This window comes from Gorilla gorilla, chromosome 13, assembly GCF_029281585.2.
Source record: "Gorilla gorilla gorilla isolate KB3781 chromosome 13, NHGRI_mGorGor1-v2.1_pri, whole genome shotgun sequence".
Taxonomy (NCBI): Eukaryota; Metazoa; Chordata; class Mammalia; order Primates; family Hominidae; genus Gorilla; species Gorilla gorilla.
The window spans coordinates 110,388,199-110,407,608 of record NC_073237.2 but is presented as its reverse complement, the minus strand read 5'-3'; the positions used below and the strand labels follow the sequence as shown (position 1 = coordinate 110,407,608).

Genomic DNA, 19,410 nt, shown 5'->3' with positions numbered 1-19,410 from the left:
TCCCCTGGGACCTTCCCTTGGGCCTTTGTCCTGGAAGGAAAGTGCTCACTGGCCTTCACATTGTGTCCAGTGCAACTGCTGGGCCCTGGCCCAGGGCCAGAAGCCCTTGATTTGGGCTGGCTTCTCCTCACCCTTGGGAAAGGGAGTAGGTGGGCTGTCTAGAGCAGCTCAGGACAAACTTGGCCCAAGAACACAACTCCAGGATACTCCAGTGTAGACACACAGGCTTTACAAACATCTGATTTATAAATATCTCTTGCTAACTGCATCCACCCACAGTCCCGATGGCTGCTGTGGCTGTGGAGGGATTGGAGGCCCCAGCTTTGTGTGTTCTGAAGTGGAGAGCTGACCCTGGCAGAAGAAACCCAGGCAGGGCCCTACCTCTTCTTCTCTGTGGGTGACCAGCATCCTAAGGGCCGGTGGCTAGTTCAGTCCTGGGTTCGCCCCTTGTGCCCTTAGCTCATTGGCTTGAGGGACCAGGCAGGCAGGAAGGAGGGATTCCATACTTCTGGTTGAGGGGATGAACCTGGAGACAAGGATTTGAGGATTGAAAGCTTTGCAGTCCCCTGGGTCAGACACATCAAGACCCTCCCTTTGTCTCCCCCAACATCCAAAGTGTGGGGCTTACAGGTTCCAACAGAGAAGACTGCCCTGAGGGACAGCATCTGTGGTCACGGCCTGGACGTTCTGGGCAGAAGCAGGTGGGGTCAGGTGCAGGGAGACAGGCAATTGTCCAGGAGAAGTGAGAGGCCCTCCGGCCTGGGACTAACAAAGGTCCTCCCATCCTGTGTCCACATCCTGTTCCTTCCACACGTGCCTCCCATACCAGGGCCAGCCAGCCACGGCAGTTTGAAGGGGCCATGTTGAAGAGTGATATTTTGAAGTGACTTGAACTGAAAGATAAAATGTTTAAATTGGAGGGTGTGAGCTGTAGGTGTACAGGCCAGCTTCAGCTGGTGGAAGGACACGTTGCTCACGAGGTATTTTTTTAAATTTTATTTTTTTGAGACAAGGTCTCGCTCTGTCACCCAGGCTGCAGTGCAGTGCCATGATCTTGGCTCACTGAATCCTTGACTTCCTGGGCTCAAGCGATCCTCCCACCTAGGCCTCCTGAGTACCTGGGACTACAGGCGCGTGCCACCATGCCTGGCTAATTTTTGTATTTTTGTTGTTGAGACGGGGTTTCACCATGTTGCCTGGGCTGGTCTTGAACTCCTGAGCTTAAGCGATCCTCCCACCTTGGCTTCACAAAGTCTTGGGATTACAGACATGAGCCACCACGCCTGGCCGAGGTATTTTTTCACAGCTCTGAATTCGTCACTTGAAAACTGAGTTTCCACATAAAAATCTGGGTTTCTCAGTTCTCTTAAAAATAATTGGCATCCTGATGCCAACGATGAGCTGGGGCTTAGCAGAGATGCCCCCCCCCCCCACCCCCCGGAAGGGCCTCACCTTGTGTAACCAACTCTGCTCACTGACCTGCCTGGTCCAGGGGCATTTGACTGTGACACTTGCTACAACTTTTCACTAAAAATAAATTTAAAAATCAATGTACCCTAGCTTTTAACCCCCAGGGGTGGGATGGGGGAGCAGCACCTTGTGACCCCGAGTCTGAGGAATTCACAATGCTCACCTCAGAAGGTGCCAGGAATCTTTCTCCGCACAGTGGACACACTTACCTTGACGATTCACTCCATTCTTAAATAGTCTCACCTCAAATTTCTCTTTCAAAGGTGCTGGGCACACTCATTTATTTCCTTTACAAAATAAATGTAGCTGCAGCTGCTTAATAAATAAACATCTTTCCCCCCACCTTTTGAAAGCATTTTTTTTCAATCCAGAAGCTGCTCCTTCAGCTGTGAGGGCTCCCGGGCCATGCCCTGGCCTTATTTGACTGCAATGTTCAAGAGTGTGGAGGAGGATTCCTTCGGCCACAGCAGGACTCCTGACTTCATTGTCGGCTACATAAACTCCTCTATTAAACTTCAATCGTCAGCTCAGAACATCCACACAGTTCTCTTAGCATGAAACTCCTAAGGCAGGATGGTTTTGAGGGCAGGGCTGGTGCTCCAATGGGCTCTTCGTGCTGTTACACGTGCGGTTTGATGGAATTTTTCCAGGTGATCAAGTAACACATCCTCTACTTTGAAGCAGAGTTGCCCACACCTGGTAAAGATGGTGTCAAGCCAGGGCCTGGGGTGTCTGTCGCTCACTCACCTTGATGACAGGATGGCGGCTTCACCTCTTAAGGGGCTGTTCTAACAGTGGGCGCACTAGAAGGAGTGGTCACCCCCTCCTGCTCAGGCCCCAGCTTGCCTGCTGGTCTCTCTTCTCCCTTGACTGGCCTTTGGTTTGCTTCTATTCCAGAAGAGCATTGGTGTCTGTACATCTGAACGGCATCAGGCTTGGTGAGCCCACCAGGGCTGGCCTCTAGCAGCTCATGGTGGAGGGCGCTGATTTCTAATTTGTTCAGAGTCCCTCATGCCATCAGGAATTTGGCAAAAGCCATGGACACTCTTCCCCAGCACATGGACGATACATACAACAGTTATAACACACACACACCATTTAGCGGGCCAAAGCCGCTAGGTAAAGGGGCACAGGAGCCTCGCAGATGACCGCAGGGCAGGGCCAACCTGCACATACGCCTGAGGCATTAGACCTGGAGGATGGAGACTAAATCCATCCCTTCCTCCATGGGACAATGCTCCACAAGCCCAGGAGGGTCACATCTTCCTCGACCATGTCCCTCCCTCATTTATCAAACACTGGCTGAGCCAGGTCTGGTGCAAGAGATGAGCTGCGAGCTCACAGGTAAGTCACTGATACCACCATCACCACAGTTAAGTCAACGATGCCAGCATCACACAGTGTCCCGCTGGGATGGATGTGTGCTGTCACCCCAGGTGCCCTGTCTCTGGCCCATCTCCACTCACCTGGGCCCTGCAGGTGCTCTGCTCCTAACTGGACAGTATGGCCCAACCTCAAACCCAAGAAAAAAAACACCATACGCTGCATCTTCCTAAAGGTTGTTTTATTGTAAAACCATAAATACAACACTGACATGAAATCATTTAAGCAACTGATCCTCTCTAACCGTTAAAAGGTATCTTTTTGCCTTGGCATCAACCAACTGGGAAATAGTGCTGCAAGAATTCGGGTGGCAGGGGAGGTACTGAATCCCGGGCTGGGGCTTTTGGCGACTTAAAGAACTGAGTGGAACCTTCCTCTTCTCCCTGGGAATGTTCCACTTTTAGACAAGAACAGACAGGTAAAAACAGCAACATTAAACAGCTCAGTTTTAAATTTTATTACTTTGTAAAAATCTTTTTTTCTGTTCCTTTCCTCCATTTAACATCAGTAAATGTTTTGAACATCATGAAACTGATTTGGCTGTAAATGGAGAAACGGCACCAAAACCAAGTGAAACAAAAACCCAAAGGACAAACAGAAAACCCTAAATAAACCCTCAAGTTTGGTCTCGGGGGTTTACATATCACAAGAACCGTCAACTCAACCCCCATGCAATGTGACTCCCTGGAGAGCTGTTGGATCCACACCGATACAGGAGACCGCACACAACATCTTTTGTTAATTAACACAGCAAGTGTGACACTAGGTAACTTTTTTTTTTTTTTTAAATACAGTACATGGTACACAGGGTCCCCAAGATGGCCCTGCCTAAACCCCTCGTGAAGACTTGAGCCAAGCACCGGCTGTTTATAAAAATATTGTGTTGCTACAAAAGTATAAATTAATGCTACCGGTATTAAGAAATATTAAACACATAAAACTTATAAGGATTAAGAAAAATATTCATTAATACCTGTAGAAAACTCTGGCCTAAAAAAGATATTTTTTTTGTGTTTGTTTTTTTGTAAATTTTTTTTGTATTTTTTTTTTTTTAAGATGACTTGAGTTTCTTGCACTCAGAGAGACACAGTCAGATGTGTCTATGGTATTGCCTAGAACGTCTTAACTACTGAGAAAGGATGCGGGGGTGCACGCACGTGGTTACTGAGTGGGGGGTGGGGAGGAGGGCACCAAGGCTTTCTCAAGATTTACCTGATGTGAACGAATCACTGGCGTGAAGTTGTGGGGAAAAGAAAAAGGTAGGATCAGGAAACAACTGAAAATAATTTACGCTTCTTAAAAAATATCTCTGCTTCGGGTGGTTGTACAAAATGATTTCCTGATGCTTGGGATCTGAATGGCCCTGGACGAGCTGCCTGGGCCAGCCCCGCCGTGCGGCCCTCGCTCTCTCCTGGCTGGTGAGGTCCAGCCCCGGGTCAGTCCACGAGCTCATTTCACCGCGTAGGATGCCGCCCACCCTGGCTGGGCGGGAGGGAAGGTCCTAGGCGGAGACTGGCTGGCGCCTGGGTTATGGGAGGAGCCCCTCCTTCTGGCTGGTCTCAGACCTCATCATATGTGCCAACCTGGAATTCAGGAAGCGCCACAGGAATCCCAGGCCCCTGAGGTTGCCGACAAGGCTGGGCTGTGCCCCTTTAAGGAATTTTGGTTTGAAGAGTCAAGGTGCCCCATAGGACGCACGGTTGGGCAGGGCCCTCGTGGGTCGTGATGCTAACACCCAAATGCAAACCTAGCAAATCCTTCTCTGTACAAGAATTGCCTCTTTAAAGCGACACCCGTGGTGGGCGGGCCGGGGGGGGGGGGAAGGGGCTGGGCATGAATATGTCAAACAGTGACCTGACAATCTTCACCCTCATTAAAGCGGGAGTGGGCGCCTCTTCCACAGAAACCACCCGGCTCCTTCGGTGAAAGCCAGGGCTCCCCCGACCACAATCCTCAAACCCAAATGAGAGAGGAAGAAAAGCAACTACAACAACAAAATCCCCCAGAAAACCCTGAAAAGGCAAAACCAGGAGGGGAACGTTAAGAGGGAAAACACTGTATCATTGGTTCACCATAACTGGCCTAGCAAACATTAGCCACAGTGAAAGGGAGGGGCTGCCTCCTTCCCAGTTCTTCCACTGGCCCAGCTGGACACAGGGGCTGGAGCAGGGCTGGCGGGGACAGGAGCTCCCACCTACTACTGGCTCCACGGGATAGGTGGACCTTACTTAGTCTCTTGTTCTGTCTAAATCATCGGCCTTGTTAGAAGCCCTCCTTAAGATGCATCCCAGAGATAGAGGCATTGACGCTGTTGCCAAGGCGAGGGCAAAGCTATGAACTTCGGGCGGCTCACTGGGACACCTCCTCTTCCAGCATATCCATCGTGATGACAAGATGAGGGGAGTGTCCCCAATGGAGCCATCTCACAGCCTGCTCCAGCCACATCCCATCTTCATTTCAAACCTTCCCGATGACCCTGTGGCCCCCAGAGAGCATGTGCTATATTCCTAACATCTCTCCAGAAGCCCACTCTTCAAGGAGTCCAGCTAAGTCCAGGGGAAGCAGGTGGCCTTGCTCAAATATAGGGGACTCCTAAAGGCAGAGGTTCAGCTTCAGTGGAAACACGCCTTGTAGATTTTTTCTCTGGTGTTTCTTTAAAAGTGCAGGAGATAAATGGTCAAACTGAAAGAGATGTCTCTTCCCAGCCTACACACCTGGTGGCTTCCTTGAATCCTGGAGACTCACAGCTTCTCATCTGTGTCACTGCACTGCTCTCCTGTCCTTGCCAGGAAACCCTGGTACCCTTTTTCCAGCCAAAAACCAATCCTCAGATGTCAAGTGTGAAGCTGCCAAGCAGGATGGTGGCAAAGCTTCCTCACTGGTGATGCGGCAGGTGGCCTCTGTGCGGCGAACCTCCAGAGATGAAGTGCAGGCAGTTTTGCTCAGGTGGCATGTGTTTTGTTTCCTGGTTACTAAATGCCATTAGAGGGAGGCCTGGCTGGCTGAGCCAGGAATCGGGAAGTGGAGAACTGTGCCAGAACAAAAGCATCCACCCGTGGCCTGGATGGTACCAATGCTCTTGGTGGACCTGAGATTCCTTGGGCTACTCCACTCCGAGGGACAACCCTCAACGCTGCAGTTCTTGGCTTGGGCTTTGTTGGTGAAGCAAACTGACCTCAGATGAGGGAGAAAAACTTGCCAGGTGGAGGTGTGTTTTCTTCACCTCCCCTTTTGGGTCCATGTATGTCAAAACAAAGGCCATTTCTGTCCTGGGGACCACATGGCTCAAGGTGAGTAGTCTCCACATCAGCAGGCCACCACCTTAGGCTGCTGAGAATATGGTAGAAACGGCCCAAATTCCTGGTCCCAGATCCCTCAAAGGCTTGTGATGGAAAGACCTACAGTGGACCCAGAACTGGGAGGCAGACGACAAAATCCTTCCAGATGTGAAGGTCAGGCTGGACACCAGGAGATGAACTGGAAGAGCCTGTCTCAATCCTTTGGCTGAACTAGAATTTGGTGAGGTGGATATTGTTGGAGATAAAGGGGCCAGTGGCTGGACCTGTGAGATCTTTGGGTTTTATTAAGCTGTTAGTTGCAGCAGGATTTGCACTCTGAGAACAGCCTGTCTGAGAAGAGGACACCTTGGTACAGCCTTTCCTGTTGGTGACACCAGTTTCCGGAGGGAACCAGAGGTTGCAAGAAACAATCATCTGCTATCTTGTTATCTAACTGGACAAGGCAGCCCCAGAGGACAGCTTTCTGAGTACCCAGTGGCATTCACATCAAACCTGCAGAGGCAAGCCAACCCCTAAGTATTGAATTGAGGTGGAAAAGAAGTGAAAGGAGGTAACAACCTAAGATCAAATCTCTTCCTGGAGGACAGACATCCCACGCTTCAAAGAGGAGAACGCTGAGTGCTCTAAATGCACATCTGGGCTTAGTCCGATGGCTTTCCAAGAAAGTGAAATGCCTATTTTCTAATCAACTGGCCCAATAATGGGGCATCACCAGCACAACTCTGCTCCAAGTAGAGGGAGGATGGGCTCCCAGGCTCTGCTCTCACCTACCACACAAAGCAGGCAGCTCCTATCCTTGTGTGGGTCAAAGTGCCGGTCACTGTCCCTTCCCCGGCAGTCAAGCAACGCTAGAGGGACCTTTTGCTATAGGCATCTGTCAATCCTCAGTGATGCTGAGCACACCTTCCAGAACGCCTCCAAAGGCCCAACTGACATCAGAAAGTCTGCTGATGTTTCTTCCCATATTCCCTAGGAAGTGACATGAGGTTCCTGTCTGGATTTCTCCCCGTTCCTGCTCCAGTGTGGATGGCGGCTCTTCTCTGATAAGTGGGCTCAGTCCCCCAGCTGGAAATGTTGTGGAGCTAATACCTAGAACTTCTCCAGGAGAGGAAATGGCATGGTAGTTCCTGAGACCACAGTTTGCTGGAGCAAATGTGGAAATGGCCCACTTTGATCCATTTCAGTGTGTCCAAGACTCAAGGGGAGAGCTGGGTGAGTTCTCATGAGGCAAAGTGTGCAGGCTTGGCCCCCAAACACTATGTTCCAGGTCCATGATCCTAAGCCTTCATGAGGTTTGCAATCAACTTTACTCCCTGCTCCCGTCATGGACCCAGGGAGAGAGGGCTGTGGTACAGTGCTTTTTGTAGTCGAGGTATCTCACAGTTGAGTAATGCTTTATTATTGGGAAGGGGTGGAGTTGACTTAGCCAACCCCAGGATGACAGAAGGTGCCTTGGCGAACAGCCTCCCGCCATGATGGCCATTCTCAGCTTGAAGCCTTAGTATAACCACCCCATCCCACGGCTAAGGGTCGCCAGGGGAGTGAGACCACCAGCACTTCATTCACTGAGAGGTGTGGTGGGGGTGGAGTGCTGATCTGTGACAGAACCACCTCTTGTGAAGGGAATGGGGTGTCACCCTTGGCATCTGAACTGTGTGTGTAGAACCTAATTTGCTCACAGCTGGGGGAACAGGAGAGAAAAGCCTGAAGACATCTTTCACAGCATCGAGTCGAACATGGCCGAACACCATCCCACCCTCGGAACATCAACTGTTGGGGCCACAAGGCACCATGCTCACTGCCGTCCTGGAAGTCGGAGGTGTGAGTGAGGACCCCGAGGGCTGTGGGCAGCAGAGCTCCTGGAAGCCTCAGGGTCCTGGTAAGTGAGGAGAGGCTGTGGCAGGTCTGAGGTGTGGTGGATGTGACTATGGGCTGACTTCGGAGTCGCTGTGGACTGCCAGGGTCGGGGAGGGGGTGAGTAGTGTGATGCACACTGGGTACCACGCACAGCGGACCAGGAGGGCAGCTCTGGCGCTTACAGTCAGAACTCCCAAACCACTGCTTCCCCTACGGCCACCAAAGCCCGCAGCTGTGGAACCCGTGACTCCTCCCCAACGCCTGGTCTCCAAATAGCACAGCCAAGAACCTGGTCTTGGCCATTCGAATATGTGAAAACTGAACTGTACAGGGAAGGCCAAGAAAGACTGTAGGATACTGAGTACACCACAGAGATGAGCTAGTTTACAGTGTGACTTGAGGAACAAAAGGGGCAAGTAAAAAAACAAAACTCCAAAACATAAGTTATAGACATTCAGTGCCTCCTAGCAGAGTCTAAATCAAATCTGAAGAAACAAAACGAACCCCCAAACAAGGTAAAAATTGCTAAAATGTTAGGGAGAGAAATTATTAGGGAGTGGAGACAGTATCTATACTTCTCTGAAAAATGTCTTTTTCTCCTCTCTTATATTAAAAAGCAAAATGTCAGCTTTATACTCTTTAAGTCTCCTTTCCTGATTTGGGGAGATAGATAGGTGTGTTTCTAAGGCGGCTGCCCCGGGACACCCAAGGGGTATCTCAAAGGCAGCAGCTCAATGCCCTGAAGGTGAACGAGAAACAAAGTCCAGTGCAGAAACCGTCCATCTGATGCAGTGTGGAGAGTCCACAGCAGAGCAGCCGAGGGTGTGTGGGGGGGTGCACAATGGGATCAGGAGGGTGGGAGGGCTGGAAGAGGGAAAAGGAGGACCGGGGTGAAGGACAGAGAGCGTCAAGTCACTTCAGATCTCAGCTGCCTGAACATTTCACAACATCAGCTTTCTGCCAATCTGCACACCTGAAAGCGGAGTCTTCTAAAGCCCCCTTACTGAGAAAAGGAGGTGAAACATCTCCCTCTTTCCCAACCGCTCAGCTTTCCTGACACGCCCAGTTCAATGCACACCCGTCCAAGCACAGGCGTGTGTACACGCACCAGGGTCGTGTGTGTGTGTGTGCGCGTGTGTGTGCAAAGTTTCTCTGGCCATGGAGATGAGCACAGAGACCCTCCACACCCCCACAACCACAGCACATGTGTTCAGACATGTGCACACACGTGGCTGTGTACATACACGCACACACACACATATAAAAAAAAGCACTTAAGTTTCCAGGGGGCATTTATAATGAGGTCCACAGTGTTTAGAACTTAAATTCCTTTTCTTTGTGACAGTGTTGTGTGGTTTTTTTCTAATGTTATCTTCTCTTTTTCTTTTTTTTTCCCCCGAAGTCAAGTCTTAAAGCATGTTGGATTTCAGAAACATGAGTTTATTCATATCTTCTGGACTGAGCAGCCGCCTCCGTTTGATTAGAAGCGCTTGTTCACACATATTTACACACCCGCTTCTGGCGCCCACGGCCGGAACCGCCAGGAGCCAGAAGGCGAGCTTGGCGAGTTTTGTGTGCTTTTGGGTAACGCACGACCAGTACTGGAAGAGATCAGGGGTAGCCTGGAAGAGGGGCTCCTGCAGGTAATCGTACACTTCATTTTTGCCCAGCCGATCGTCTTCCTGTGCTGCGGGGTTCTCGCTGGCAGCAGAGCGGGGCTTCTTGGCAGCGGGCTCGAAGTCGGCCTCCTCGGCCCAGGACTCCTTCACCTCGTTGATGAGCTCGCAGACCTTGCCGATGATCTCCTCGTGCTGGTAGGGTGGCACAGGCCGCAGCTTCTGCTGCGGGTCCAGGATCATGGCCACCTTGTGGGCCGGGTGCACCTTGAAGTTCTCCTTGAGCGCCTCCAGGAAGAGGTGGCAGAGCTTGCTGACAGTGCCTGCGTCGTTGGCCTTGGCCGTGAACAGCTTCTCCAGCCTGACGTAGGTGGGCAGCACCAGCTGCAGGGTGGGCTGGCTCTCGTTGCTCAGCTCGATGACTGCCTGCTTCACCGGCGTCAGGATGGCCGCCAGGTTACTGAGCAGGTGCTTGTTGAGGCTCTGGATGAGGTTCATCTTCTTGGCCCGGCTGTAGAACTCGCAGATCTGCTCATAGCGCTCATGCACCAGCAACAGTGAGTCCGTCACCGAGTTCCAGCAGGGCGGTGGAGACGTCTCCTCCAGCGACCCGAAGGTCTCCTTGGCCAGGCCCGTGGAGCCCGCCAGGTCCTCGCACACGTTGAGCAGCTCGATGACCTCGTGCATGCTGCGGGCCTGCAGTGTCCGCTTGCTCAGCACGCTCTGCACCACCGAGTTCAAGGCACAGGCTGAGCAGCGAAGGCACATGCCAGCCTTGGAGAAGGCGGACGTGCTCACCCGGCAATCCGTCACGTACACTGTCCTGATCTCCGACATCACGAACTCCGACAGCACGTTCTGCACCCAGTGGTGCACAAGGTCGCCGCTGTCGCGAATGTCCGCACCCTTCACACCAAGCACATAGCTCTTGATGTGGTTGCCCTCAGCCTGGTAGGCTGTGAGGATGTAGCAGGAGTCAGGGCCAACACTCTGGGAGTGGCAGGTGACACCGATGCCTAGGCAGGCATTGCTGCCCAAGGCACAGGTCACTTTCACCTTCACCTGGTTGTACATGCGTGGCAGGTGCTTCAGCGCCAGCGTGTTGAAGTTGCCCAGGATTTCAGTGACCGAGAAGGCCCCATAGCGGGCACCACTGTCTACTAAGGTCTGGGCCAACTTCAGGAACTCCTTCCCGCTGACCACGCTCAGTGCACCCAGGTCGGCACACATGACCCTCAACAGCCGCTCTGCGATGTTCTGCCGCTCCTTTTCGGGGATCATGCTGTTGGGTGTTAAACCACTGGTAGTGGCTGGCAGAGGACACAAAGACAGATGGGATTAATTCTGGCATTCAAGGCTGCTTGGAGTGGCAGTAGCCTAACACTCTAAACATCTAGTATTGGGAATGGCAAATATATTTCCTCTTGCACACACATGGGTGGTGCTGGCTGCCTTTAATATATGACGGTCTCACAGGGACAAAGTTCTATGATTGATTAGTAAGGCCTGCCATGGGCATGGGAATAGAATGTAGTGGTATGTATGCAACATAATTGCAGTCTATGTCATTCCCCTAGATCTTTGAAGCCAACTAGTCTAATTTCTTCCTCAATATAGGAATCTCCTCTAATATGGGAATCTTCAGGAAATAAGATACATGGGATCATCATGTCAGGAAAGAGCAACCAGCAGGAATTGTGGAGAGGTGGGTTCTAGTTCTGATTCTGCCACAAATTGGTGCTTTCTGACCACAAAAAAAGTCACCTCCTCTCCCTGGGCCTCCTTCTGCCCATCCCCTGAGTTAAGAACTCCTGCAAATAAGGTCTTAGGTATAAAAGTGCTTTGGAAACTATCATGCATCATCTTACAACATCACAGGAAGCACAAATGGTGGGAATGGGGGGCAGAGAGGAACAACTGGAGCATAAGGGGACCCTCAGGTCCAGCCCTGCTTGGGGAGACCTACTGTTATTGGCACTGTTCCTCTGGGCCTGAGGTTTCCACTTCTCTTCTACAACAGCAGGTGGCGATCGGGACTGGTTGGAGGCAATGTTGTTTTCATTGTCAGCTGTGGGCACAAAGGGGACAGTGTGTTACCTGGAAGGGTAAGAGGCCTGTTGAGGAACGAGATGAGAACTAGAGTGTGGTAGGTAACAGCAGAATGTGGCCATTGGGACTCAGGCCTGGGTTAAAATCCTGGCTCCTCCTTAGACAACCATCTATGCTTGCAAAGCCTCATTTTCATCATTTGGAAAAACTAAGGTAATCATATGGACATTACACTATTGCTGGTAAGACTAACAAGAGCGAATCCAGGAAGAGCTGAGCACAGTGTGTGGTATGGAGCAAACTCTCTGGAAATGGGAAGCACTGGATCCCAAGCCTGGCTGGGAACCCCACACCTACTCCCTGCACACAACCACAGAGTTCTAGCTGATATGGAGGGAAGGGAGTACCAGCTACACCCCCCAAGTGGCCAAAAACTCCTCATACTCTCTCACTTCCGCAAAGTTTGCATTTTTTAAGTATATTTACTAGAAATTTTATGAAATGAACAAAACAAAACCAAAGCCATGTGTGACACAAAGTACCAAATTATCAAACCCCTCACTGTAAGACATGGAAACTAAAGCTCGGATATAAGAAAAGATTTGCCCAAGATCACAGAGAAAACAGCAGCAGGGCTGGACATAATCCCAGGTTCCCAGTTCCTGGATGTGTCCTCCACATACTTATCTAGTTTTTTGTTAATTGCACATATGAAGTTGTATCCAGTTATAAGTAATTGGTATATGCCTATTCTCCTGGATGCATGGTTACTCCTTGACATGTTTATGGGATCATTTCTAAATAGGAAATGGTCTGAGTCACATTCTTGTCACTACCCATGGTCACATGCACTTCTATCATATACGATATACCAAAGCTTGCTTAACCACACTCCCAAGTCCTAGGTTTCTGGCTCTGCTGTTTTCAATATTACTGTTTTGCTATGAACCTGGCTGCCTAATTGTGATCCTGTGATGTAATAATCCAGCAACATAGATAAAGGATTCCATACCATGACCAAGTGGGATTTACTCCAGGAATACAGTTGATTAAACATACACAAATAAATGTAATACACCACGCTAATGGAGTAAAGGACAAAAATCACATGGTCATCTCAATAGATGCGGAAAAAGCATTTGACAAAATCTAACACCCTTTTCATGATAAAAACACTCAATAAACTAGGAATCGAAGGGAAGTTTTCCAACCTAATAAAGAGCATCTACCAGAACCCCCACAGCTAACATCATGCTTAATGATGAAACACTGAAAGCTTTCTCCCTAAGATCAGGAACAAGGTAAGAACGTTCACTCTCACTCTCATTTCTTCTACTCAACATGTAGAGTCATGTTGGACATATATTCTGAGAAATGTGTTGTTAGGAGACTTTGTCATTGTGCAAACATCATAAAGTGTTACTTACACAAACCTAGATGGTATATCCTATTATACACCTAGGCTATACGGTACAGCCTACTGCTTCTAGGCTACAAACCTGTACAGTGTGTTACTGTACTGAATACTTCAGGCAACTGTACCACGATGGTAAATATTTGTGTATCTGAACATAAAAAAGGTATAGTAAAGATAGGATACTATAGTTTTATGGGACCACTGTCATATATGCAGTCCATCATGTACATCATGTGGTGCACGACTGTATTAGAAGTTCTAGCTAGACAATTAGGTAAAAAAAGAAAAACATCCAGATTGGAATGGAAGAAGTAAAATGATCTCTAACTGCAGATGACATGATTGTGTATATAGAAAATCGTATGGAATCCACATACATACAAAACAATTAGAAGTAATAAACAAATTCAGCGAGGGTGCAGGATACAAGATCAATATATAAAACAAAATGGCATTTTTCCATACTAGTGATAAACATTCCAAAAGTTAAGAAAACAATTCCATTTATAATAGCTTTGAAAATAATTACTTACGATTAAATTTTAAAAAGTGTAAGAATTAAACACTGAAAACTAAAAACACTGTTGAAAGAACTCAAATAAGACCTAAGTAAATGAAAAGATATTCCATGTTCATGGACTGGAAGACTTACTGTTAAAATATTAAGTCTTTCAGTCCATGAACATGGAATGTCCCAACTCATCTAGATTAAACACAATCCTTATCAAAATCCATATTGTTGTTGTTTTTCTGCAAAAACTGACAAGCTGATCCTGAAATTCATATGGAAATGCAAGAGATACAGAATAGCCAAAACAATTTAGAAAAAGGACAAAGTTGGAGGAATATACTTCCTGATTTCCAAACTACTACAAAGCTATAGTAATTAGGACAGTATAATACTGGCACAGGACGGACATATAGATCAATGGAATACAACTGGAAATATAGAAATAAGCACCTACATTTATGGTCAACTGAGTTTTGACAAAGTTATCAGGACAATTCAATGGGGGAAAATAATAGTCTTTTCAACAAATGGTGCTGGGACAACTAGATACCCACATGTAAAAGAATGAAATTGGACTCCCGCCTCACACACATATAAAAATAAATTCAAAATGGAATACAGACCTAAACGTAAGAGCTAAAAGTATAAAATTCTTAGAGTTTTATAAGGAAACATATGAACTGATTAAGTCTTTGTGAACTTGGGTTAGGCAGTGGTTTCCTGACACCACTGCCTGGATATGACACCAAAAGCACAGAAAAAAAATAAGATGAATGGACTTCAAAATTAAAAACTTTTATACTTTGAAGGACATCAAGAAAGTAAAAAGACAACCGACAGAATGGGAAAGATATTTGCAAATAATCTATCTATAGGGATCTTGTATCTAGAGTATATAAAGAACTCTCACAACTCAATAATAAAAGGATCCAAAAAAAAATTAAAAATGGGCAAAGGCTGTTCACTGATGATATGATTATATACCTAGAAAACCCTAAAGACTTGTCCAAAAAGCTCCTAGAACTGATTAATGAATTCAGTAAAGTTTCAGGATACAAAATCAATGTACACAAATCAGTAGCACTGCTATACATCAACAGTGACCAAGCTGAGAACTAAATCAAGAATTCAACCCCTTTTACAAAAGCTGCCAAAAAACTGCCCCACCAAAACACACACACAAAAAAAACAAAAACAAAAAAAACAACTTAGGAATATGCTTAATCAAGGAGGTGAAAGACCTCTACAGGGAAAACTACAAAACACTGCTGAAAGAAATCATAGATGACACAAACAAATGGAAACACATCCCGTGCTCATGGATGGGTAGAATCAATATTGTGAAAATGACCATACTGCCAACAGCATCTACAAATTCAATGCGATTCCCATCAAAACAACATCACTATTCTTCACAGAACTAGAAAAAACAATCCTAAAATTTATATGGTACCAAAAAAGAGCTTGCATAGCCAAAGCAAAGCTAAGAAAAAAGAACAAATCTGGGGGCAACACATTACCGGACTTCGAACTATACTACAAGGCTATATTCACCAAAATAGCATAGTACTGGCATAAAAATAGGCACATAGACCAATAGAACAGACTAGAGAATCCAGAAATAAGCCAAATACAGCCAACTGATCTTCAACAAAGCAAACAAAAACATAAAGTGGGGAAAGGACACCCTATTCAACAAATGGTGCGGGATAATTGGCTAGCCACATGTGGAAGAATAGAACTGGATCCTCATCTCTCACCTTACACAAAAAATCAACTCAAGATGGATCAAAGACTTAAATCTAAGGCCTGAAACCATAAAAATTCTAGAAGATAACATCAGAAAAACACTTCTAGACATTAGCTTAGGCAAAGAACTCATGACCAAGAACACCAAAGCAAATGCACCAAAAACAAAGAGATAGATGGGACTTAAACACAAAAGCTTCTGCACAGCAAAAGAAATAATCAGCAGAGTAAACAGATAACCCATAGAGTGGGATAAAATCTTTGCAAACTATGCATCTGACAAAGGACTAATATCCAGAATCTATGAAGAACTCAAACAAATCAGCAAGAACAAAATAAACAATCCCATCAAAAAGTGGCCTAAGGACATGAATAGACAAATCTCAAAAGAAGATATACAAATGACCAACAAACATATGAAAAAATGCTCAACATCACTAATGATCAGGGAAATGCAAATCAAAGCCACAGTGCCATACCACCTTACTCCTGCAAGAATGGCCATAATTTAAAAATAAAAAAATAATAGATGTTGGCATGGATGTGGTGGAAAGGGAATACTTTTACACTGCTGGTGGGAATGTAAACTAGCACAACCACTATGGAAAACAGCGTGGAGGTTCCTTAAAGACCTAAAAGTAGATCTACCATTTGATCCAGCAATCCCATTACTAGGTATATCTTTCTTTGGAGAAATGTCTATTCAGATCCTTTGCCAATGTGGTCAATGAGCACACGAACAGATGCTCAACATTATTAGCTGTCAGAAAAATGTAAATCAAAACCACAATGAAATGCCATTTCACATGCACTAGGATGGCTATTATCAAGAAGGAAGATGATAAAAGGTGTAGACAGGGATATGGAGAAGTTAGAATCCCCATACACTGTTGGTAGAAATGTAAAAATGGTGCAGCCACTTAGGAAACAATCTGGCAATTACTCACAGGATTAAACAGAATTACCTTACAGCTCAGAATCTCCACTTCCAGGTATATACCCAAAAGAGTTAAAAACATGTGTCTACACATATACATGACTTGTACATGAATGTTCATAGCAGCATTATTCATAATAGCCCCGAACTAGAGATCTAAATGACCATCAGTTGGTGAATGGATAAACAAATTGTGATATATCTAGATAATGAAATACAACTCCGCAAAATAAAGGAATTATTGATAACAAAGAACATGGACAAACCTCAAAAGTATGTTAAGTGAAAGAAGTTAGACACAAGAGGCTAAATACCGTAGAACTCCATATATAATAAAATCCACTAAAGGCAAAACTACAATGAAAGAAAGCAGGTGTTAGCTGCCAGCGGCTAGGGTAGGAGAAAGGGAATGACTGCAAAGGGGCATGAAGGAACTTTCTGGGTTGATGGTAATATTATTTTTATATTTTAGAGACAGGGTCTTGCTCTGTCGCCCAGGCTGGAGTGCAGTGGCACCATCATAGCTCACTGCAGCCTCAACCTCCCAGGCTCAAGCGATCCTCCACCTGAGCCTCCTAAGTAGCTGGGACTACAGGGGCGTGCTACCATGCATGGCTTATTTTTAATTTTTTTGTAGAGACAGAGTATTGCTGTGGTGACCAGGGCTGGTCTCAAACTCCTGGCCTCAAACAATCCTCCTGCCTCAGCTTCCCAAAGTGTTGGGATTACAGGTGTGAACCACTGCACCTGCTCTAAATTTTTTTAATTTTAATTTTATTTTTTTAGACACAGGGTCATGCTATGTTGTCCCTGTCCAGGGACTGGTCTCAAATTCCTGGCCTCAAGCAATCCTCCCTCCTTAGCTTCCCAAAGTGTTGGGATTACAGGCATGAGCCACCATGCCCAGCCACTGTTATGTATTTTTATTGTGATGGTAGTTAAACAACAGCACGCATTTGTCCAAACCAATCAAACTGTACTCTTCAAATTGGTAAATTTTATTTGTCTAGTAAATTATATCTCCGTAAATCCGATTTTAAAATAAACTGTAAAGAAACCTATTAAGTTGGTAACAGCGATTAGCTTTGAATAGTGAAATTATGGTCGATTCTTTACTTTCTAACCTCTCTCTGCATTTTCCCAATGCAGAGAATGCATTTATTTTCACAGACAGACTTTACATTCACAAAGGGGAAACACAATTTCCAATGAAAACAAATAGCCTTGGTATTTCTAGGAATCCAACTTACAAGGGATGTGAAGGACCTCTTCAAGGAGAACTACAAACCATTGCTCAAGGAAATAAAAGAGGATACAAACAAATGGAAGAACATTCCATGCTCATGGATAGGAAGAATCAATATTGTGAAAATGGCCATACTGCCCAAAGTAATTTATAGATTCAATGCCATCCCCAACAAGCTACCGATGACTTTCTTCACAGAATTGGAAAAAACTACTTTAAAGTTCATATAGAACCAAAAAAGAGCCCGCATTGCCAAGACAATCCTAAGGCAAAAGAACAAAGCTGGAGGCCTCACACTACCTGACTTCAAACTATACTACAAGGCTACAGTAACCAAAACAGCATGGTACTGGTATCAAAACAGAGATATAGACCAATGGAACAGAACAGAGCCCTCAGAAATAATACCACACATCTACAACCATCCGATCTTTGACAAACCTGACAAAAACAAGAAATGGGGAAAGGATTCCCTATTTAATAAATGGTGCTGGGAAAACTGGCTAGCCATATGTAGAAAGCTGAAACTGGATCCCTTCCTTACACCTTATACAAAAATTAATTCAAGATGGGTTAAAGACTTAAATGTTAGACCTAAAACTATAAAAACCCTAGAAGGAAACCTAGGCAATACCATTCAGGACATAGGCATGGGCAAGGACTTCATGTCTACAACACCAAAAGCAATGGCAACAAAAGCCAAAATTGACAAATGGGATCTAATTAAACTAAAGAGCTTCTGCACAGCAAAAGAAACTACCATCAGAGTGAATAGGCAACCTACAGAATGGGAGAAAATTTTTGCAATCTACTCATCTGACGAAGGGCTAATATCCAGAATCTACAAAGAACTCAAACAAACTTACAAGAAAAAAAGCAACCCCATCAAAAAGGGGGCGAAGGATATGAACAGACACTTCTCAAAAGAAGACATTTATGCAACCAACAGACACATGAAAAAATGCTCATCATCACTGGCCATCAGAGAAATGCAAATCAAAACTACAATGAGATACCATCTCACACCAGTTAAAATGGCAATCATTAAAAAGTCAGGAAACAACAGGTGCTGGAGAGGATGTGGAGGAATAGGAACACTTTTACACTGTTGGTGGGACTGTAAACTAGTTCAACCATTGTGGAAGACAGTGTGGTGATTCCTCAAGGATCTAGAACTAGAAACACCATTTGACCCAGCCATCCCATTACTGGGTATATACCCAAAGGATTATAAATCATGCTGCTATAAAGACACATGCACACGTATGTTTATGCGGCACTATTCACAATAGCAAAGACTTGGAACCAACCCAAATGTCCATCAATGATAGACTGGATTAAGAAAATGTGGCACATATACACCATGGAATACTATGCAGCCATAAAAAAGGATGAGTTCATGTCCTTTGTAGGGACATGGATGAAGCTGGAAACCATCATTCTCAGCAAACTATCACAAAGACAAATAACCAAACACCGCATGTTCTCACTCATAGGTGGGAACTGAACAATGAGAACACTTGGACACAGGAAGGGGAACATCACACACCGGGGCCGGTTGTGGGGTGGGGGGAGGATAGCATTAGGAGATATACCTAATGTAAATGACGAGTTAATGGGTGCAGCACACCAACCTGGCACATGTATACATATGTAACAAACCTGCACGTTGTGCACGTGTACCCTAGAACTTAAAGTACAACAATAAAAAAAAAAGAAAACAAGTAGCCTTTCTTACTTTCTCTACTACAGTACAGAGATGTGAAAACCCTGGATTTGAACCCAGTTCTGCGATGGTGTGACACTGAATTGGCTACTTCAACTCTCTGGGTCTCAGTTTTCTCTCTTCCATCTAAAGTGCTAGGGCAGGGTAAGC

The 19,410-nt window shown here is 46.1% G+C and overlaps 1 protein-coding gene across 35 annotated transcripts in view; it reads right to left on the bottom strand.

The window, feature by feature from the left end:
• Positions 1 to 3,019: 3,019 nt before the first annotated feature.
• ZNF618 (zinc finger protein 618) overlaps positions 3,020 to 19,410 on the bottom strand; it is a 180,405-nt gene continuing 164,014 nt past the window's right edge. For all 35 annotated transcript variants that reach the window (XM_055350475.2, XM_055350464.2, XM_063696694.1 and 32 more), the window contains 2 exons: positions 11,592 to 11,693; positions 3,020 to 10,935 (listed from right to left, as the gene is read on the bottom strand). In XM_055350475.2, coding sequence (XP_055206450.2) covers positions 9,419 to 10,935; positions 11,592 to 11,693 — 1,619 coding nt within the window. In that variant the 3' untranslated portion in view covers positions 3,020 to 9,418. The remainder of the gene's footprint in view (positions 10,936 to 11,591; positions 11,694 to 19,410) is intronic.